The sequence below is a fragment of the Amphiura filiformis genome, chromosome 18 (assembly GCF_039555335.1).
Source record: "Amphiura filiformis chromosome 18, Afil_fr2py, whole genome shotgun sequence".
Classification (NCBI taxonomy): Eukaryota; Metazoa; Echinodermata; class Ophiuroidea; order Amphilepidida; family Amphiuridae; genus Amphiura; species Amphiura filiformis.
The window spans coordinates 5,507,307-5,531,928 of NC_092645.1; the positions used below are offsets into that span (position 1 = coordinate 5,507,307).

Below are 24,622 nucleotides of genomic sequence, written 5' to 3' on the forward strand. Positions count from 1 at the left end.
TGATTACGTTATACCATAATACATGAATATAGGCCCTAAATGCAAACAATTGGAAGTTGTATTGATTGACCGTATGACCGCATGCATTGCATTCACGGCACTTGAATTGGGGCGAACTTGTCGTGGTATGTACGTGTATTGGGGCGAACTTGTCGTGGTATGTACGTGTATTGGGGCGAACTGGTAGTGGTATGTACGTGTATTGGGGCGAACTGGTAGTGGTATGTACTGGTGTGGGGCGAAACGTCCTGACACCATTCAACTTGCACACTGAGTGATTGCAGCCTAACCAACACGGCGGATTTAAAATCATTACAGCGACTCTCACCCAGTAATAATCAAATTTGTACTGTATTTAATTAATTTGAAGGTTTGTTTGTGGGGTTCATTATTGAACTCCAACGGTTTTAGCTTGTATTAATACTATTTATTAACATAGTTGTTTGTGATATTGTAAGCATTTTAAAATGTCAAAATAATCCCGTTCAATTACACGTCCGACAGAGGAAAATTCTTGAATTTAGTAAATTCATGCTGCACACCATCTGCTCCCCTTAAAACCAAACCCCTCCCAAAAGAAAATGTCAATAACCCCTTAACCCCCCTAGTGTAAAATATGGAGGGGCCACTTTAATCTTGTCAGTCCTTCAATCTACTTTTGCACATCTGATCACATAATTGCAAACCATGAACTAAATATTCTAGAATATTGTTTTTGGAAGAAAAGCATTTTATTGTAAAGGATTTACTTTTACAGAAACCTTGTTTATGTAGTTTCGAAGAATAATCCCAGGTTTATAAGCTTTTATATTAACATTTAGTTTTCTTTAATCTTTTTCCAGTTGCACCCTTTTCCCTTTTTCTTCCAAACCTTTTTCTAACAAATTGGAAATGGAAGAAATGAAACTTGTTTGCCCTTTGATCCACTTTTGAGGAAGTGAACTGTTCCTGATTACACATTACACCACTATACTATATATATAGCTGAATAATATAAATTAGGCATACACTATGAACATGTTGAAGACTGTTACAATTCTTGTTTTTGAAATAAAATGAGATAAGAATTGAAACTTTGAACTTGGAGGCAATAATTATCATGATTATAACCGGTAAGTGCAATAGCTGCCTTGTGAATATTTGGCAATTTACCCACAGTATATTGTAGTCATATACACATGGCAGCTACACATGGCAGCTATTGCACTTACCCACTTCTGGCACTGAGCAGTCGATGTATAAATGAGCAGGGGAGTGAAATCTACTCTTGTTTCCTTGGTACGTGTAAACTTGCCGGAAGTCATGGAAGAAATAGCGCCACCTGAAACTATGGTATGGAGGGCGTAGTACAAGAAAGGCATATCTGCAATAGCTGCCAGGTGTCATATGTGTACAATATAGAATGCAGAAATGTACAAATTGACTATAGGGCAGCTATTGCAGATAGGCCTTTCTTGCCCCAAACCCTTGGTATGTAAAAATGACCACTTCTGTAAAAAAAAAATGCTATTTAGCCTTGTCTGTCTCAGTTTGCTTCTCGCTCTCTGCTGTGGTACAATCACTGTTTAGTTCATCATGGCTGTGATTACATTAAAATACATCGGCATACTCTTATTGTGTCAAATCTTAGCACTAACTTCAGCAACCGGTCAGTCACCATGTCATTATCCACACGGAACTATTCCTTGTAAAGTCTTCAACCAGACACACCTAGATTGTGGCTCTAGAAACCTGGACTGCATTCCACCGTTACCACAGGTTGCTACTTGGGTGAATCTAACTGGAAATAAGCTTAATTTTATTCCTGATGAAGCATTCAGCGGTCTTGATAATTTGTGCGTTCTGGACTTGTCTTCAAATAATATCTCTCGTCTTTATGATGATAGCTTCAAAGGGCTAAATCAACTTCTAGAACTTGATCTTCAACAAAATCTCATCACCCATCTCGCTGCTACAACATTTGCACCACTCACAAACCTGACGGAGCTCAAGATTCATTTTGGTAGCTTAAAACATGTGACAAATACTCCTTTTTATCGTCTCACATCTCTGCTGAATCTATATGTAACATTGGAAATGGACACACTTTTGGATTATAGTGAGTTCTTCATTGGAATTTCAAAACTACAGTACTTGTATATTTTTAATATTTATGGAGATAATCCAAACTGTTTTGATTTTTGCTCACTTACCTCACTGGAGACTTTGATTTTGTCTGGTGTCGATATTCAGAATATTACTGGTGAATGCTTTGAAAAAATTCCATTTAAACATTTCAGATCCAGGATGTATTCCTCTAAATCCCACATTCCATTCAAGGATTTACGATATCTCACTAGCCTTTATCTGATGCCTGATGATTGGCCTTATTATAAAGTTAATTTCACTGCAGTCATCAAGGATTTGAGCTTGGTAAATTCACCATCACTTCAAAACTTAACACTTGAATTATTATATAATCCTGTCAGCTTAAATTCAACAACATTTGAGTCATTGGGAAAATGGAATGAGACATTAACTATGCTTGAAATCGTGAGTAATGAATTCTGGATTGATGATTCTCCTTTCAAATGGTTTCCAAATCTCGCATACTAACGATCACGTGGGGATTCTGGGAGTTATGAAACAATCAAAAGCTTCTCAGTAAATGCCTTTGATGGTTTAGAAAACTTGCAAGAATTACATTTAAACAATTTGTTTTTTAATGTATTTGAATCAAATGCACTACGCATATTCAGTAGCTACAATTCATTTAAGGTTTTGGATGTGTCGCATAATTCTATAGATCACAACGATGAAATCAGTGGTCAACTTTGCTCAATTTCATCTCTTGAGGAGCTAGATGTATCCTATAACAAGTTCTATCCATTTCCAGATTGCAACCAGCCACATTTAAACAAACTACATTTTGATAGAGACTCAATAATTATACGTATGGCAGTATATATATCAGTAATATGTCAATATGCACCTACTGTGAATGTTGTGGATGCCAAATCCTGGAATTTTGTACTTTCGAGTTGCACATGCCCAAAACTTGTGACTCTAGATCTCTCCAAAACATACCTGGGGTATTTGGATTCAGGTGCCAAAGTTTATTTACCACATTTACAAACTCTTCACCTGCGACATGTTTATATTCAAGCAGAATCACAATATCTTTGGAGTGTAAAAGCAATACTTAAGTTCTTTAAATCACCCAACCTGAAGGAGCTTGACTTAAGTTCCAATCAAATTACTACTTTTGACCAAGAAGATGCTTTATTACTGAGGAATTTGACATTTTTGGATTTGAGTAACAATATACTTATATCAATAAGCAATCTACAGTATCTGAAGTACATACACTCATTGTATTTAAGTGGAAATGGAATTATAAATGTCCAAGAAACATTTCTATCCAAATCAAGCCACCCAGAACTTCAACTTCTGGATCTTTTAAATAATCCACTGGTATGTGATTGCAATATTATGGCATTAAGGAACTGGTTATTAACAGATGAAGAAATATTTCTTAATGGCTACTTTGCTGATGTCAACAACTTTTGTTGCTATTCACCAGATTCAAAACAAGGTTTGAGTATAACTGAGATTGACTTGGACTGCAAATCAAAACTGTGGATTTACATTGTCATAGGTGTAGCGTTTTTGGTGCTTATAAGTGTTGCAACTATGTTAATAGTGCGGTATCGCTGGCATATTCAGTACATACGCTTCCTTCTGTTCAACAGAAGACCACATCAAAATCAGCTTGTTATTGATGATGATGATCATTTTGATGATGATGAGGAGGAGGATGGTGTACCTCGGTACGATGCTTATGTGATATACCATGGACAAGATGAAGATTGGGTAGATGGGGAACTTCTTGCCAACATCGAGGAAGGTGACGAACGATTCAGACTTTGTCTTAAGACCAGAGACATACGTGCAGGCAGACTCATCTTAAATGAATTGTCACTTCACATACAAAGAAGTCGCAAAATTATAGCAATCCTCTCGCCTCATTTTGTGGATGACAATTGGTGTCACTTTGAACTAAACATGTCCCATCGCAGGGTTCTGGAAGAGAACCCTAATGTCCTGATCTTTATTCTGCTGGAAGAGCTTCCTCAAAGGAGATTAACTCTGCTGCTAAGACAGTTATTCTGCAGAGTCCAGTGTCTAAGATGGCCTGGTGATGGATACGGACAATACCTTTTCTGGCAGCGCCTTAGAGAAGAACTCAAGAGGCCTGTGCCATTAGATCGCCGCTTCAATAATTAGGAATTTAAGACCTGTGGTTTGTACTGATCATTAGTTGTAGTACTGTTAGGCATCCAAACTCAATATATTTGACCTACTGTAGTAGAAGTTCTTATTTTTGTGTGGAGTTGAATTTGTGTAAATGTTAATTTTAAACACTTTCACATGTATTTATGTTTCACGTTTTGAGCTTTCTTTCCTGGACCTACACACTAAATAAACCTATTCGCATGTTGTTAAATTTGTACTTACAAAAATGTAGATGCCAATTTGCGAAAAACATGAAAATAAAACCCTCGCAAAAATAACCACGTTTACAGTAATAAGCACCCAAGGTATCCAAGTCATTCGGGGGGGGGGGGGGCTTTACAAAACAATGAAAAAATACAGGTTTAGTTTAAATTGTACTTTTATTTAGACATAGAGTGGGGTCCAGGGGCCTGCGTAAGCATCTGGTGGGGTGAGGGGCAACAGCCCAGTGAGGATCGAAGGGCAAAGCCCCATACACTACAAGGTTTTATACCTTTTTTTTGCATTTGAGGGGCTATTTTCACACATGTTAAGACAAAATTAACCTAAGTTAACCAAAATAGCATCCCAAGCACTTAAGTCATTCACTTGGGGGTAGTATTAAAAAAGGAAATGAATGTGAATTGGAAAATTTACACTAAAGCTCATATCAGCCTATTGAGTGATTGTGTATTGTTCCGAAAATTGCTTTTTTTTTTTTTTTTGACGTTAGGCCAAATTAAAAAAGATTTGTCTCAAATCTCTCCAACTCTTTACCAAAGATTTTTTTCAAATGTGAAAAAAACCACAAAGTCCTATTCTACTGTATGAAGTGTTGTATTGAACAATAAAGTGATGCTGCTATTGTATTGAAGTGTAAAAAGGGCATTTCGATCATATTTTTTATACACTTTTTCTGAAAAAAAAGAAGAAGAAGAATTTTTGTTACTAATGCTGGTGAATAAACTAATGCTGCAGGGAGCTTTGAGACAAACCTTTTTTTTAGTTTGGCCTTATTACATTTTTTCCTTTTTGGTATCCATTTTCAAAATATCTGAGGTAAGCTTAAGGGATCAGATAGCAAGGTTTGTACAGTATTTTTTGTGGGACCTGAGAGCACATTAAATTGCATTCGAATACTGAAGAATGTCCTTCTGATATCAAATAATTTTGATTTTTTTTTAATTCGCAATATACAAATTTATGGCAAATGCTTACAAATTGAGATTTTTGGTATTTAACAGTCCTCAAAGTAAACTTTATTAATCTAATAATATGTACTTAATGTGTTTGTAGCTAGGAGGAAAAGCCATCCATAATTTAACAATTTTGACCTTAGGTATTGAAGATTTACATTTTTTCCCAAAAGACCTATTTATTTTATTTATGCCTAAAGTTAGACCTGGTCCAACTTGTTTTGTGCATACAGACCAGAAGATTTAGATGGTTTATTTAGACATTTTATGGAATTGGGGAGCTTACATTTGTCCCTTGAAAATATCAGCCAGGGGCTGGTTATTATAGGAGTGTATGGCCACATTAATTAGGCTTACCAGTAATTATGTTTAATGACTTTTTCATTTAGAAAAATTTGAAATATCTCAATCATAGGGCTATTCCACTTAAAATGCAGACTATACCTGTGGAAGATTTTGGAAATAGAATACTATTGTTTGGAATTGGATACGAACTTTGTAATAAAGTCTTGTCATATATCTCCTTATTTTACAAAAACTTGATTGGCAGTTACATAGAATAGTTATGAAAATATTACTTATCGTATATGAACAATATTGCTCCATTAGGCTTAAAAAAATAGTTGACTTGCCCTTTAGGTACCAACACATGGGTCGGTTGGTCGATATATTATTATTATTTTTGTTGTTGCAATTTCTGCAAAATACGATGTGATTCCTAATACTTTGCATAAAGAATTTTAGAGAAATAGAGACAGTATGCACTTTACAAATGTACACATCTTCAGGTGTGTATTTTATCGAATATACTACGGAAAATGTGATTCAAATCAATACAGGAAACACGACTGAACACAATTTCCATCCCACATTTCCCTGTTAAAGTTACAGGGTATGTTTACGCTGCCAAAATTAACAAAACTAATGCAGAAATAGAGTCAGAATTTGTAAGACATTGATGATTTTATGCGTTTATACTGCAGTTTAACATAAATAAAAGACATATTTTGAATATTATAAACCAAAATATGACATTTCTCTACAGTCAAATTATAATAAATAAATAATGTGACCACATTCTTTCAGATTTTTGGGTCGGTCGATAAGGGCAAGTCAACTTATTTTTTTTTAAGCCTTATACATTTTTTTACTTCTCGAGAAATATGTTCCAACTCGTTCTCAAACAGTCTAAAGCAAATAGAACGTGGGCAATTGGTGTTTAGTTATATAGCTGCTCCACGCTTATGGAATGAGCAGTTCTAAACTCAAATCTGCTCAGTCTTTGCAACAGTAGCACAGAAGTGTAAGATGCTCTCAGATTTATGGTTGCCTTGTTTAGCTTTATGAATATTGATAAGAAATATAGCATATGTTTCACATTAGTCATTGAATAATATACAAATATTGACTGCCCAAGAGGTGAATGGTCAAAACTATTGCCTGGGTGATCTCAAAACAGTACTATTTTTCGCTGATGGAAAATAGTACGGTTTTGAGATCATGTTTTATGTACCTCATACATGGATTTTTTTACCAAATATTTACACAACCCGGAACCCCAATTGGGAACTCAAGAATATATAAACTATTTCATGCCACATGATGTGGTTTTAACCAATCAAACAACAAGAATCTATGTATGTGGTATATAATATCTTTATGATAATCAGTACAGAGAAATTATTCAGATCCATAAGTAATGGTGTTCTTTTTCACTTTATGCGGGTGTCGACTGCAGATAGATGACAAGTTTCATTTTTTAATTTAAAAATATCAGAATTGTTCATTTTCATGACCATTTGGAATGAGCAAGAAAAATGCTTAAAATGAGTACAAACAAGCCTAGTATTGGTTCAGTGGTTCTTAAGATAGCTCTTGATATTTTGACAAAACTTTGACTTATTTTTATGTTGAAGCCTATATATTTTTTTATTGGCTAGCATGCAGAGCATCATTCTTGTAAGAGCACAGCTAGATTTGGACTGAAATAGTACTGTGACGAATCACTAGTCATCATCATCATCATCATCATCATCAGTTGGCTGCGGAGCAGGCGACTACAAGGTTTCTCCAACTATTGCGATCTTGGGCAAGCGAAACAATTTTGTTTGGCTGCAACATCTCCCAGGAGGTGTTGGACATACTGTAAGTACAGTGTGCGCGGCCGTCCCGGTTTCCTCTTCCCATGTGGTGGAATATAGAGGGCATATTCTTTCACAGGCTCGTCGCCTTCAAGACGCAGTATATGGCCGAGAAATTTGAGTTGATGAATCTTGACTCTGGCAACCAGTGGAGTGGTGTTGGTCAGATTGTAGATGGTTTCATTTGGAATCCGATCCACACGCTTGATGTTTAACATGACTCTGTACCAAGATGTTGCAAAGGCAGGACAGGATATTTCAAAACAATTTGTGAAACCCTCATATCAAGAGCATAAAATTTCCTTTAATTTACTGTTTAAACATAAAATTTCAGACTGTGGATTCCAAATCAATGAACAATCGTAGCAAAAGGTGGCAAAGGTGAGAGAAAATTGCTTCCTTTATGTGCAAACCACAGGATCTGTGGTGCAAACATGACTGAAACTTTACTTAACAACATAATACTTATTATTTCCTCATTTAAACATTGTATATTTTGTTATTCATGCAGGGGGGGTTACACATGTAATATAGGTCATACCGCACAGGTGAAAATGGGCTATTCCAGTTGAAATCCTTACATCCCTATAGAAGACATGACTTTAATCTCCCACACAGGGAATGTGAATTTCAAATGGAGTTACCCATTCAGGTAGTGCCATTTAATATTCTCACTCCCTGTGTAGAAGACATAGGCCATGTGTTCCATAGGGGGTGTATGGTTATTAATTGAATAGCCCAATGCAGGAAATGAACACCACAGCAGATACTGCATTGTGCTTGGGAGACAGGGGGTTATGAATCGGCTTGTCCTCAATTGTAACTGTGTTAATGCTGTCGTATTTTTTACTTCATCAAAAATGATCGTGAATATTGATATGTCATGCTTTTTAAGTTTGGTAAACTTTGGAGGCAGATGGTTTTAACCCCATGAGAACTACCTGCTGATTGGCCAAAAAGAAGTTTTCATTATCAATTGGACCAATCAGCAACATTGTTAGAATAATTTCACCGCACAAAAAAATTGGGGTGAATTATTTGCAAAGCTCCATTCTGATTGGTGATTAAAGTGAAGATATCATGTAATTGACCAATCAGAAGCAATGTTAGATCGGCAGGTAGTGCTCAGGCAGGGGGTTAAAACACCAGACCTGTAGGCAGGGGGTGCAGCTGCAAATTGAGTTCCCAAAACTTTGGCATATGAAAAAGGGGATGGAAGCAAGGATTTTTTGCAGGCTGAGATGGGGGGGCAAGGTTGTTTTTTGCAGGCGGAGATATTGGGGAGGGGGGCAATAATTATTTGGTAGGCCATTTTTGAAATTTACTCATCCTGTGGGACAGATAAATTTGCACAGCCTTTAGTAAGTTCGCTCCGGAGTTGAGATCTTTTTCAAGTTGCAAAAGTGATGTCATTTTTGCCATAGCGATTTGTAAAAATACCTTTTTTTTTTTTTACTTATTTGAAGGGAGGTGTTTTTGATTCAGTCTGCTTCCACTAAAGCTGAGTGATTGAGATGCGCACCACTTTTGGAAAACGATGGGCAATCACCGAAATTTATGATGCATCACTCCATAGGCATAGATCGGGGGGTGGGATCTCCCCTGCTGACAGCGGTATGTGAAAATAAGATCAGGGAAAGAAACTTTATACCTCTGATACTGGCTATAGGGGTAACATTTCTACTTTTGCACGTGACTGATCACATATTTTGCACATCATGTACTAAATATTCTAGAATATTGTTTTTGGAAGAAATGCATTTTATTGTAAAGGATTTACTTTTACATAAACCTTGGCCTTGTTCATGTAGTTTCAAAGAAAAAAGTCAAGTTTATATTAACATTTTATAAAAAACAATTTTCTTCTAATCTTTTTCATGTTACACTCTTTTTCCTTTTTTCTTCTAAACTTTTTTAACAAATTGGAAATGGAAGAAATGAAACTTGTTGGCCCTTTGATCAGGGCGGATTTAGCTTTTTGGGGCCCTGGGCCAGGCCAAAATTTGAGGCCCCCTCACGCACCTTGAGGCATATGCACTCAAGTGGCAAAGTTTGTAGATTTTACTGGGACATTTGCGCGTGAAAAAAATTCAAATTTAGACTATTTTAGCCCAAATTGAAGCTGAATTTTACTATATAACAAGCCAGTGCACGCGAAGTGCGAAAATTGTGCAATTTTTGTACCCTATTTTGGCCCAAAATATCGTGTTTTTCGACTAAAATGGAAGATGCCCATTGCACATGGCAATTTTGGGGCCCCCATGGTAAATCCGGCCCTGCCTTTGATCCACTTTTGAGGAAGATGTGAACTGTTCCTGATTATACATTACACCACAAATACTATATAGCTGAATAATATAAATTAGGCATACACTATCGACTGTATCATAATTCTTGGAAGCAATAAGCCCTTTCACAGTTTTGGAAATTTCAGGACAGTTTCTAGCCAGCTCATCAATAGGGGAAGGTGGGGCATAACGGACCCCCGGGGCAAAACGGACCTAAGGGAAAAATAGGCCTTGGCAATACTGTCGTCTATGCAAATTATATTGAGGAACACAAGTATAGCCACTGAGATTTACAACAAAAATTTGATCTGAAACAATCTACTGACATCCGAGCAAGATCGAGTCAAAAATTACAACCTGTCTGACGTAAGATATGTAGATGTTTAATGTGCGGACATTTTACTTCATTAATATCGGATTCCCAAATAATTGCGTATATTGTAAACACTATAGGTATAGCTTTGAGCTGTATGTACTGCATGGTCTATATGCTACAATGTATTATGCATGCAACCTATTCCTAAAAAATCTGGTATGGGGCAAAACGAAACCCCTCGTGTGGGGCATAACGGAACAGGGTTCCGTTTGCCCCAGGCGCTTTGTCCCACAGATGGGTTCCGCTTTGCCCCAATTGGACATAATACATCTTCACTCAAGGAAATGTAGGCGTTATCTAGGGGCCTACTTGAGCATGGTAAACACTTCGCTGAAACATAGGCATATTAAACTAGGCCTACAGATAGAATTAATGATTAAAAGTTAACCGTACTCCACAGAGATGGGTAGGCCTACTTAATATTTCTTTCTAATCAAATATTGGTCATACATATTATAGGCCTACTAGGTCTATAAGACGTTAACCACTCACTCCACAGAGATGGTAGGCCCACTTTATTGTAACTGAATATAGGCCTACATATAACTAGGCCTAGGGCCTACCGATGGAACTGCTAATATAAGTTTACACCCAGGGTGCCGTTTTGCCCCATAGTTCCGTTTTGCCCGATAGTGGGGCAAAACGGTTTTATTTTTTTTTGAAAATATTTCTTCATTTTTATAAAAAATTGTAAGATTCAAGTTATATTGGTTAATGGTATATTAAAGCTTAATACAATCTTCAACTGAACATATAATTTTTACAGTCATATTACTTATGGTGACGTCCTAGAGCATCCTCGAAGTTAAGTGTTCCGTTATGCCCCACCTTCCCCTACTTTCCTTGTCTTATGCAAGTGTTCAGAAAACATCAAGGACAAAAAAATATGCAAAACGCACATAGGAAGTATTTCTTACAAATTGCTTACAAGTGTACCCTCATTGAAATACTGTGCCGAGTCCTCAATGTTTATTTACAAGCATTACCCATAATGCCCTTTGATCTGTAATTGTTAAAAGGCTTATAACTACAACCCATATATTATTACCTCCTCAATACCTTGTGTATGCAGGCATGTGATTTTTCCGCGGATTCGTGGATTTGAGACCAAAATCCGACCCCCCTGAGATCAATGTAAATCCGTTGAGACATTGGGGGGGGGGGGGGGGAGGGCCCCCTCTAAGCTCCTGAACATTGGCAAAGAGCATCTCTCTTTTTTTTAACAAACTTCTTGTTTCGGCCATGTGCCAAGTCATAAGGCATGCTGAAAAACACGCAAAATTCGCCCAATGTGTTTTTCCTGCGAACATGAATGGAAAAACTGCCGATTATTCATGAATTACTATTTTAAGAGTCGCCCAAAGAAACGCTATTGTAATTTTACTAACAATTTCTATGATTGGTCCATTTTGACGTCACTTGCCGATATAAACCAATCACTGATAAGCTTGCATTCTATCAACATTGTTCGGCCATCTTTAATTTTGATAACTGATATTGCGTGATCGACAGGATTTGTTTATCGGTATCGAACCAAAATCAAGATGAAAACGCTTCAGAAAAATGATGCGAACGTCGGCGTAGTTGATAAAGATCTGAAAAACAAGTTCCGCTGGAGCTGGCTGGATCACGAAGTGAAAGTAATACATGTTAAAGATGGTCGCGAATTGAGCTGTACGGTGGAGGAAAATGGTATCAAAAAAATTGCTGTCGCCGGTAAAGCTTATTGCTCACTGTGTGGGGACATGATATCTTATGGATCCAAGAGAAGAATTGCTTTAACGGACCATCTAGAAACCCTCTAATAAGTGAGGTTAAGTATTTGATTTTCACTCACATTGTACTAAAAAGTGGTATTTTTTCATTCAAATTAAACATTTTGTCTTCATTTATGTGTCTCTTTTTCCTGTAAAATTGCTCTCCTGAGAGGGCCTCAATAGGGTTTTTACAGTGTAGAAGCCCTCTGGCTTCGGGGGCTCCGTCCCTCGACCCCGCCGGGGCTTCGCCCCTGGACCCCACCAGGGGCCCTTAAGTGGGCCCCTGGACCCCGGCCATGAGGGGCAAGAGCTTTACTCACTACGCTCGCCCGGCCGCAAGTTTCCTCCATTCTGGGAATTCCTAATCACATGCCTGTGTATGAATGAACAGGGAAGTGTAATCTACTCTGATTTCCCTGTCATGTGAAACTATTGTATCAATGATGTAGTACAAGAAAGCTTATCTATAATAGCTGCCAGGTGTAGATGTGTACAGAATGCAGAAATGGTCAAATGTCTAAAGGGCAGCTATTGCAGGTATGACTTCTTGCATGCACTTGCACTTCAATGTAACGGAATAGCTGCCAGGTGTCATATGTGTACAATATAGAATGCAGAAATTGTCGAATGTCTATAGGGCAGCTATTGCAGATAGGCCTTTCTTATACCAAACCCTCGGTATGTAAAAAATTGACCACTTCTGTAAAAAGTGCTATGTATTCAAGTCTACAATCAGTTTGCTTCTCCTCTCTGCTGTGGTACGTAACCATCACTGTTTAGTTCATCATGGCTGTGATTTTGTTAAAATACATCGGCATTCTGTTATTGTGTCAAATCTTAGCAGCAACCAGTCAGTCACCATGTCATTATCCACATGGAACTATTCCTTGTAAAGTCTTCAACCAGACATACTTAGATTGTGGTGCTAGAAACCTGGACTGCATACCACCGTTACCACAGTTTGCGACATGGGTGAATCTAACTGGAAATAAGCTTAATTTTATTCCTGATGAAGCATTCAGCGGTCTTGATAACATGTATGCTCTGGACTTGTCTTCAAATAATATCACTCATCTTTATGATGACAGCTTCAAAGGGCTAAATCAACTTCTAGAACTTGATCTTATGTCTAATCGGATCACCAGTCTCACTGCTACAACATTTGCACCGCTCTCAAACCTGACCGTGCTCAAGATTCATTTTGTTAGCTTAAAACATGTGACAAACACTCCTTTTATTGATCTCACATCTCTGCTGAATCTAGATGTTATGTTGAAATGGACACACTTTCGGATTGTGGGGATTTCTTCATTGAACTTGCTAAACTACAGTACTTGCTTGTTTTAAATAGATATGGAAAGAATCCAAACTGTTTTGATTTTTGCTCACTTACCTCACTGGAGACTTTGATTTTGGTTGGTATCGATATTCAGAATATTACTGGTGAATGCTTTGAAAAAATTCCATTGAAACATTTCACATCCACTTTGTATTCCTCTACATCCTACATTCCATTCAAGGATTTACGATATCTTACAAGCCTTTATCTGACACCTAACGATTGGCCTTATTATAAAGTTAATGTCACTGCAGTCATAAAGGATTTGAGCTTGGTAAATTCACCGTCACTTCAAAACTTAACACTTGAATTATATAATTCTGTCAGCTTAAATTCAACAACATTTGAGTCATTGGAAAAATGGAATGAGACATTGACTATGCTTGAAATCGTGAGTAATGAATTCTGGATTGGTGATTCGCCTTTCAAATGGTTTCCAAGTTTATGCATACTAAGGATACATGGGGATTCTGGGAGTTATGAAACAATCAAAAGCTTCTCAGTAAATGCCTTTGATGGTTTAGAAAACTTGCAAGAATTACATTTAAACAATTTGTTTTTTAATGTATTTGAATCAAATGCACTACGCATATTCAGTAGCTACAATTCACTTAAGGTTTTGGATGTGTCGCATAATTCTATAGATGAAAACAATGAAATCGCTGATCAACTTTGCTCAATTTCATCTCTTGAGGAGCTAGATTTAATCCTATAACAAGTTCTATCCAATCCTGTATTGTAACCTGTCATATTTAAACAAGCTACGTTTTGCTAGAGACTCAATCAAATTTCAGTCAGTTGTAAGAATATCAAGCATATGTCAATATGCACCTATTATGAATGTCGTAGATGCCAAATTCTGGCAAGTTTCTCTCAGTAGTTACACATGCCCAAAACTTGTTACTCTAGATATCTCTGAAACATACCTGCGTTTTTATAATTCAGGTACCAAAGTTGATTTACCACATTTACGAAATCTATACCTGCGACATGTTTATTATCAAGCTGAATCACAATATCTTTGGAGTGTTAAAGCAATACTCAAGTTCTTTAAATCACCCATCCTGAAGGAGCTGGACTTAAGTTCCAATGAAATAACAACACTTGACAAGGAAGATGCTTTGTTACTGAGGAATTTGACATGCTTGGATTTGAGCAACAATCAACTTGCATCTTTAAGCAATCTACAGCATCTGAAATACATACATTCATTGTTTATGAAAGGAAATGGAATTACAAATGTCCCAGAGACATTTCTATCCAAAACAGGCCACCCAGAGTTTCAAAGCTTGGATCTATTAAATAATCCCCTGGTATGTGATTGCAACATTATGGCATTAAGGAACTGGTTATTAACAGATAAAGAAGTATATCTTAATGGTTACTTTGTTGATGTCAGGAACTTTTGTTGCTATTCACCAGATTCAAAACAAGGTTTGAGTATTACTGAGATTGACTTGGACTGTGAATCAAAACTGTGGATCTACATTGCCGTAGGTGTGGCATGTTTGGTTCTTTTAAGTGTTACAACTATGTTAATAGTGCGGTATCGCTGGCATATTCAGTACATACGTTTCCTTATGTTCAACAGAAGACCACATCTAAACCAACTTGTTGTTGATGATGATGATGATCATTTTGATGATGATGAAGATGAGGATGGTGTACCTCGGTATGATGCTTATGTCATATACCATGGACAAGATGAAGATTGGGTAGATGGTGAACTTCTAGCCAACATCGAGGAAGGAGAAGACCCATTCAGACTTTGTCTTAAAACCAGAGACATACGGGCAGGCAGACTCATCTTAAATGAATTGTCACTTCACATACAAAGAAGTCGCAAAATTATTGCAATACTCTCACCTCATTTTGTTGATGACAATTGGTGTCACTTTGAACTTAATATGGCACATCGCAGGCTTCTGGAAGAGAACCCTAATGTCCTGATCTTTGTTCTCCTAGAAGAGCTTCCTCAAAGGCGATTAACTCTGCTCCTAAGACAGTTGTTCTGCAGAGTTAAGTGCTTTAGATGGCCTGGCGATGGGTACGGACAGTACCTATTCTGGCAGCGTCTTAGAGAAGAACTCAAGAGGCCTGTGCCATTAGATCGCCGCTTTGAAAATTAATTAACTAAATCTTGTGGTTTTAATGATCAGTAGTAAAGTAATAGGAATCCAGACTCAATGATATTTTACCTAATTATCACTCTTGGCACTTATGTCAGTCACTTTCAGGGGAGCTTATTAGTGGTGTAACCAGCACTTGTTTAGAGGGGTGGGGTGAGGGGGGGGGGGCAAGGCAACATACAAGGGGCAAGTTTTGACAAAAATGGCCTAAAAGTACCAACAAGGTCAACAAATCTTAAATATCAGGGCACCCAGCTTATAAAAGGAAAATGAACGACAAGTTGGGAATTCACATGTACTAACACATTACAAATAAGTTATCTGCTGTTAAAATCATCAAATCCTAAGCTGGAAGGTTTGATGGTAATATTATTTTGACAAAATTTAGTTGTATGTGACACCATCTGGTCCATGGGGGCCAAAGGTGGCAAATTTGAAACTGAGATAAAGGTAAAAATATAGAGTAAAAAACAATAAAATACATAGGCATCAAAAAACTTCATAACTTTAAAACCGAGTATGCTAGACCTTTTGTGTTTTCAGTAAATGATATCCTATTGTATGTATAATGTAATAATTACAGTAACTCAATTTTCAAAAATGCCTCCTTTAGCCCCCATGGACCAGATAGGTTCATTGAAAAGGGGTCAGATAATTGCCCAGCGCCGTGCATCCGTGGGTATTGATGCTTGTTGGTGAACTTTAAAAACACCCCCTTTTGCATCTCATTCGCAAAGTTTTCAGGGAAAAAACACCCCTTTTTTTAGTGATTTGGCGAATTATTTGCCCTTCGACAATACCCCTATTTTCGCTAAAACGTGAACAATATTTCTAATATGTGACACATATATATCTCTTTTCTATCTGTCGGGTGTGTTTGTGTCTGTGTTCGTTCAGAGCTGTAAGACGGATCCATAAGACGATAAGGGGATGCTACTCGGTGGGAGGAAGAATATCCAGCTCTGCTCTATGCCCGTATGTTTTTCTGTGAAAAATATGTAAATTGATAGCGGAGTTCATTAACAAATTATCTCGCAAAACCTGGTGGAAGGAACCATACACATCTGCTGATCACCTGATTAGGTTTTTGGTGAAAAGTGTGCACATTTAGTCATTAATTTGCATATTGGGAACTCTTCTACCAAAAATGGTTTGAAATGTGTTGGAAATATGATAAAATAAAGGGTTTCAGGGTGATCCAATATGTTTCAGAGGTGTTCCCAATTGTTTCAGGTGTTTTGAAGTGTTCTGGCTTGTTCTGAAGTGGTTCTGGGTGTTCTGAAAAGTTCCAGGATGTTCCTGGGTGTTTTGTAGTATTCCAGGTTATTCTGAAGTGTTGCGAGGTGTTCCAAAATGTTCTGGGTGTTCCAAAGCATTCATGGGTGTTCAGAAGTGTTGGGGTATTCCGTAGCATTCTGGGATGCTCCAAAGTGTTCCAGGGTGTTCTAAAGTGTTTCAAAGTGTTCTGAGGTGTTCTGAAACATTCCAGGCCATTCCAAAGTATTACAGGGTGTTCTAAAGTGTGCCACAGTGTTCTGAGGCATTCTAGGCTGTTCCAAAGTGCCTGCTCCAGGATGTTTCAAAGTATTCTGTGTTGTTACAAAGTGTTATGGAGTATTCTAAGGTATTCCGGGTTGGTCTAAAGTGTTGCATGGAGTTCTAGAGTGTTCCATGGTGTTCTAGAGTGGTCCATGGTGTTCCAAAGTGTTCTGGAGTTTTGGGGATGTTCTGAAATGGTCCTAAGTGTTCTGGGGTGTTCCAAAGAGTTCCAGGCTGCTCCAAAGTGTTTTGAGTTGTTCTGAAGTTTCATTGAGCTCCGAAGTGTTCTGGAGTGTCCTGAACTGTTCCTAGGTGTTTCAAAGTGTTCCGGGCTATTCTGATGTGTCTCGGGATGTTCTGAAATATTTTGGGGTGTTCTGAAGTATACCAAAGCATTTCAGGGTATTTCAAAGGGTTCTAAGATGTTCCAAAGTGCTCTGGAACATTTCGAAGTATTTTTGGGTGTTCCAAAGTGATATAGTGTGTCCCATGTTGTTCTGGGGTGTGGCAATGTGTTCTTTTGGTGTTCCAAAGTGTTGTGAAATGTTCTAGGGTGTTCTGAAGTGTTCTGGGGTGTTCTGAAGAGTTCCAGGGCTGTTCCAAACTGTTCCGAGGTGTTCCAAAGTATCCCAGAGGCGTTCTGAAGTGTTTCGGCTAGCGGCTTGGTCTGAAGTGGTCGGAGGTGCTCAGAAGTGTTGGGGTGTTTTGTAGCATTCTGGATGTTCTGAGGTGCTCCTGGACATTCCAAAGTGTTTTGGAGTGTTCCAAAGTTTTCTGGGGTGTTCCCAAAGAGTTCTGTGATATTACAAAAAGTTCTTAGAGTTCTGGGGTGTTCTGAAGTATTCCCATATGATTCTGATGTTCCAAATTGTTTAAGGGTGTTCCAAAGTGTTCTGAAATGTTCCAAAGTGTATCAAAGCATTCCAGGCTATTACAAAGTGTTCTGAGGCATTTCAAAGTATTTTGAGGTGTTCCAAAGTGCTCTGGGCAAAGTATTTTGAGGGTGTTCCAAAGTGTTATGGTGTGTTCCAAAGTGTACCATGGTGTTCTGGGGTATTCTGAAGTGTTCCATGGTGTTACGGAGTGTTAAGAAGTGTTGCAGTGTGTTCCAAAGTGTTCTGGGTTTTGCTAAGTATTCTTTGTGTTCCATAGTGTTATGAAATGTTCCAGGGTGTTGCAATGTGTTCCTTGGTGTTCTGAGGTGTTCCAAAGTTTTCCAAAGTATTCCTGTTGTTTTTGGTTCTGAAGTGTTCCAATGAGTCACAAAGTGCTCTGGAGCATTTCAACGTATTCCAGAGCGTTCCGGGGTGTACTGAAGTGTTTCATGGTGTTCCGGAATGCGTCATGGTGTGCTTAAGTGTTTTGAGGTGTTACGAAGTGTTCCGTGTTGTTCCGAAGTGGTCCAGGGTGTTCCGAAGGATTCCGGATGAAGTTGTGTTGGGGTGGGTCAAGGGATGGGTCAAGTGGTGTTAAGGTGGATCAAGTGGTATCATGTTCACAGTTCAAGTGGTTTCATGGTGGGGTAAGTGGTGTAGGTTAATGTGTAACTGGGGGATACAAAGGTGTTTGTTGCTACACTTGGGAGGACAGGTTAGTGTGGGAGGACGGGTCACTCACTTCACTACTTCACCTCACAGGTTTTTGTCAGGGTCCTCCGGTTTTCCTACTACATTTAACCCCCTGATCACTACCTGCCGATTTAACATTACCTCTGATTGGTCAATTGCATGATATCTTAACTTTAATCACCAATCAGAATGGAGCTTTGCAAATAATTCACCTCATTTTTTTTGTGTGGTGAAATTATTCCAACAATATTGCTGATTGGTCCAATTGATAAATGAAACTTCTTTTTGGCCAATCGGCAGGTAGACGCATTGTGGGAAACTTTATGTACAGTTGAACTTTTGTGTATCAGGAAAATTGCTTTAATTTTTAATTTTTAATTTATTAAGTGTTCATTTGTTGTAAGGCCCTTTACAATTAATTCTTAGTTTCCTGTTTCCCACCTACGTCCAAGGTAGAGAATTGCAAAATATTTAATTATTTTATTTTTATTTTGGATTTTCTCTTTTAAAATAACTTTAATAACTTCAATTTGATACTTTATGACTTTGATCATATCAACTATAATGATGGATAAACAAAGAACATAACTGTACCATTACTTATGTATAAACATAGTTGTAACATAATTAAATGCAGGTTCTTAGTCAAAACGGGTTGTTGTAGGTTGCGACCACATGCTTAAAAATAAAGAAAATAATAGATAATTAATAATTAAAAGTCGCCTCATCCCTTGTTTTCAACAATGAAACAGGAAACTAAGAATCAATTGTGAAGGGCCTAATGTGTTACTGTAAAGTCAATATTTTCATGAGAAGATATTTTTCGCGATTTTGAAGATTTTATCAATTGCGCGAGAATTAAATTTCGTGGTTTTGATATTGATATAATAGAAACCTAATGCAAAAGGTTATTTTCGCGAGTTTTTATTTTCGGGATTTTATGTCCACTCGCGAAATTCGCGAAAATAAAAACCTCACGAAAATTTCCACTTTTACAGTATCACTAAAATATTTTACAAGAAAAAAATCTATGCATGCATTGTATCATATGCCATGTATGCGGAAATAAGTGTAAACAATGTAAATAAAAAAGACTGCTTCAGGAAAAATGACTAAATTGGTTATTTTTGCAATAATTTTGTCTCATTTCATAATCGTGGTTTAAAGGGGAATATTTTATTGTCATCTTTCCCTGGGTAAGATCAGACAGCAAGCCAGGCCACGGCTAGGCGGTAACATGAGTAGGTTTATTTCACCTTGAAGGCATGGATAGTCTTGCAAATATGGGATAACTTACCCCTAGGCCAATATGCGTGAATTATGTGCCTGAATCCCTGCCCCCGGGACCCCGGCAATAGCAGGAACTTAGCCGGGACTTACCCGGGGATGTAACAGCTTATTGGATCCCCGAACTACCGGGATATAGCCGGGACTTATACGGGATGTAATGCATCTCGAAGGGCTGGGATCTACCCAGTACATTATAAAAGAATACTCTCAACTGTGCAGGGTCGTAAAGCGGGGAAACAGTGATCTGTTCTGTCCATATAACAGGGGAATCCAGGTTTTTGATATTATAATTTGAATCTCAGAATTCATACACATTTTGTGATCTTTCTGGTAGTTGTCCCAGGGTTAGGGGGCAGGGACTTGCCCGGGATGTACAAGAAAATATTGCCCCGCCCCGCCGGGACTGTTACATGGTTGTAACAGTTTCCAAAATTACGTCCCCGCCTAAGTCCCCGCTATCCCTGGGTCCTGGGGGCAGGGACTGCAATTGACAGCCGCATTAGTAGGACTACAACTGGTACAAGGTGTCCCAATAAAAACAGTCACCCATTATGTGACCCCATTGGAAATTCACACTCCCTGTATGGCAGATGTCTTCCATATGGGGTGTATGATTTTCAATTGGAATACCCCAATGTTTTTTCCAATTTTTTTTAGTGGATATCTAATTTTCACATGATTTATTCAAGATTTTACATCAGAAATGTTTTGCATTTGCATCGGATATTGAGCCACTATGGTTGACTTCAGTGGAGAACAAAAAAATCTGATTTAGATAACAAAATCTGATAAAATAAACGAAATGTTTGATTAAAAAAATATTAGAAATTCATAACCTCATTAATAATTGCGATGTTTGCAATCCAATTACATTTAGTTATTTGTGAAAACGCGAACGCAAATCGAGGTCATTAATATCTCACAATTGAACGCAAAATGCGTAATTGTTCCAATGTCGCCCACAATTGACCGGCGTTTGTGTGTTGTTCGTTGAACAAACTGCGCGCGCGCTGGCTGCTGTATTTGGATTGCGCGCTACCATATTTGAACAGATTGTGATACGCACTTTTGTTATTGGTTGTCATGTTTTAGCCTGATCTATTTTTGGAAAGGGAAGATGTAAAAATCATCTATTTTATCAACTTTTGAGTAAAATTTTGTGTTATTTTGTAAGGTGAAGAGATTAAAGCAAAATGTTTAGATTTTTCACAATGCCCTCCAAATAACTGATGCGCAGTTATTAACCTCTAAATCAGCAACCGTGGTGTCGGGGTGCCCTGGTCTGCAGGACTTGAGTTAGTACAGGTATGGGCACCGTACAACTTACAGTACCGGTATTCATTAAGGATGAGTATTAGGTGGGGGGTAAGTCAATCAGGGAGTATGGGTACTGATCTATAACTCTCTCCATGCGGGTGTCGACTGCAGGTGACAAGTTTCAATTTATTTTTAATTAAAAAAATTCAGAATTGTTCAATTTCATGACCATATTTAGAATCAGCATGAAATATGCATCAAATGAGCACAAACAAGCCTAGTATTGGTTAAGTGGTGCTTCATCTACATTTGGAGATCAAGCCTTTTCTGTTGTTGCATCCACACTTTGGAACTTGTTACCTCTGAATATAAGAACCTGTAATTGTTTTCAGACTTTTAAGAACTTGTTTAAAGACTTATTTATTTAGCAAATCATATACCAAACATAACTGATGTAACTGAAGTAACTGAAGTATGTATATATTTTAATGTTTAATTGTACTATTTGTTTTTCATGCCTGCGCCTCGGAATAGTTCTACTAGATTGATGGCGCATTACAAATGCTTATTATTATTATTATTTATTAAGATAGCTGCTGATAATTTGAGAAAAATATCTCAAAACTTGGACTTTCTATGTTGAAGCCTATGGTTAGCATGCAGAGCATTAAACTTGTGCAAAATGAATAATTTGCCTGTGCAGGTGGAGGGGGGGTCATAAAAATTTCGACCGAAGATAGGGGGGTCGTAAATTTTTTTGGCCACAATAGGGGGGTCATAAAAAAATTGACTCCGGTCACCAACATATTTGGGACCCCCCTCTTCCAAAGAAAATGCCAGCCCCCTTAGAACCTGCATCTTTTGTATAATAGTTGATGTGCAAAAGGGAGTCATAAAAGTGTGAACTTCAGATGGAAAAAAGGGGGGGCAGGGAGCTAAAAAGCATACTTTTTATGAATTTATCTTTCAAAAAAGGGCTAATTTCAATGTTTTTCCAGAAAAAAGGAGATGTTTTGCAAATTTTCCTTCAAAATGTTGCTTTCTTTCTTTATCCAGGTACCGTCAGTGAATTTGCTTACTGTGAGAATGAACACGGTGTCCAGGTGCCCAAACATTATTGCAACCAAGCCACTAAGCCTAGTGTACTTGCATATCAGTGTGCAGGACAACCATGTGATCCAAGGTATGTATTATTTACTCGTAGGGATGAACCAGAGAAGATAATTTACACTTCCCACAATCCATTACTCCCATTTCAATTTCCTGTATTGATTCGCTATCTAGTGCAACATAAGTCGACAGTGACAAAATGTACCTCAATGAACAGAGCACATCCAGTTCTTGCAAAACATGTTTATTTCTTGACTATCGACCCATGTTTAGCCAGTCTATTCTCAAAATGAAAACAGGGAACCTGTACAAAGTATTAGAAGTGTCATTTTATGTAATGAGGTGATGCGTCATATTGCAAAGGATTCTGGGAAGGGCTAGATATCATCAGAATAGTAACAATCCAATATGGAATGGGATCAAAAGTGTGTGCATAGCCAGGCGGGACTCAAGACTCAAAACATGAGCCTGCCTTTTACTGTGGAGGGGCATTTTTCTTTTTTTTTTTTGTCCCATTGTGGGGAACAACATCCCTATTTGTCAATTTTTTGTCCCATTTTCAGTCATTTTAATGACACTTTACTATTTGTCATCCCCATTTTTTCCCTAAAAAACTTCTGTGGGGAATTCCCCCCTTTGCTACGCCACTGTTTTTACTCATAGGGATGATCAGAATATCATAATCCTCATATTTCCATATTGAATTATTAATAAACTATAGTACAATTAAATTTTATTTGTTACACTTCACTGTGATATTTCACAATTTTGCGAAAAGATGGGAAGTTGGAAACTGGAGTGAATGCAGCAGGACATGCGGGCAAGGAGTAAACTTTCGTACAATACACTGTTGGCGTATGATAGCACCAGGCCTAGATAGCAGCATTAATAACGATCTATGTAATAGCACAGAAGCACCACCTGCTACTAAACCGTGCAAAGATTTGGAGTCATGTGGACCACAATGGCAGACTTCTGATTGGTCAGAGGTAAGCGTTGACTTGTGTGTTGGCAGTGTAGGCCTACCATACATTAGGCCCAAAAAAATTTATTTGCTTGCCTTCCACCGACCGACCCAAAATTGGCCAAAATCAGGGTCGGCCCTTTCAAATTATTTCATATTTTAATGGGTTTTTTTATTACTTTTTCTGTGTGTGTAATTGCCATTTCAAAGATAAATTTGGCCAACAACATTTTCTTAAGAAGAAAATCATTACTGTAAACTCATGTAACATTTCATAACTGTCCATTCCTGCATCCATGTTTCCAATGAACTTTGTTTCGTATGCTTGTAAGTATTCAGTCACCCAAATTGAGCCTATTCCTATGGTGTGTCATGCGTATTGACGGTCTGAATTATTGCTTTATCTTTCCACATGACTAATGCTCATTGCCTAGGCCTATACAGTAGTGAGCCATTAAAAGAAAATATTTTTCTGACCTACAGACCCACTTTAAAAATCCCACTGGATGGCAAGCAAACAATTTTTTTGCCTTATTGGTAAAGTCTTGATTGAAGTGTTAATAATTTCTTCTCAGAGATATAATTTATGCAACCATGCTGTTGGTGACACTGGACCAAAATGACGCAGGTGTGACACACAAATTATTTTTCATTCTAAATTTTTTTGGCAGCTATTCTTATCTCTATGTTACAATTTCTCCTGATTTAAATCAATGCTAATTCTCCAACTATATAAACTGGTGCGGATTCAGGGTGGCCTGGGATTTTGCAAAATTTTTCCACTTCTGAGGGGGCACATCCCCTCAGACACTCCAGCGCATGCAACTCTATGGGTATATAATTATAAAGCAATAATTCAGACAATAAAGGTCAACACTTGTCCACAAATGGCTTCAATTGGGCTGCTTTTCGCAAATTTGAGGCTTTTTCAAACTAAAATTTTAGACAATAATAGTGACAAAATGGTCAACCAAATGGCTTCAATTGGGTCTTCATTTTCCAAAAGTTTCTAACTTATGAGGGGGCACCTCATACACCCCTGCGTCACGCTAGCGCTCCGGGGTGGGCGCTTTGCGGCCATTACTTACATTGGTGTTTTTTTGTAGAAAATTGCCCCCCCCCTGGATCCGCCACTGTATATAAATACAAATTTTTGTAGGGCTTCCAAAACTCTTTCCATTTTTCCCCATGACCTAAATTTTATGAGCAGTTGGGGAAGCCTTAAATTATCATAGTCTTTCTGTGTCTTTGCAACGTGAGCAAAGCAGGCCCATGGCCTTACACCCAGTGTTGCCACACTCTCAAGTTTGGTAGCCCAATAGGCAACTTTGAACAGAAAATAATAAAATTTTAGACAAATTTATACCAGTTATATTTTGGGCAAATTTTTTCAATTAAAAATATAATATCAACA

The 24,622-nt window shown here is 37.8% G+C and overlaps 1 protein-coding gene across 1 annotated transcript in view; it reads left to right on the top strand.

Annotated features, from left to right (window-relative positions):
• Positions 1-24,622, top strand: part of LOC140139788 (ADAMTS-like protein 2) — a 106,150-nt gene that overhangs the window by 59,563 nt on the left and 21,965 nt on the right. The window contains exons 12-13 of the mRNA XM_072161500.1: positions 22,191-22,317; positions 23,023-23,233. Coding sequence (XP_072017601.1) covers positions 22,191-22,317; positions 23,023-23,233 — 338 coding nt within the window. The remainder of the gene's footprint in view (positions 1-22,190; positions 22,318-23,022; positions 23,234-24,622) is intronic.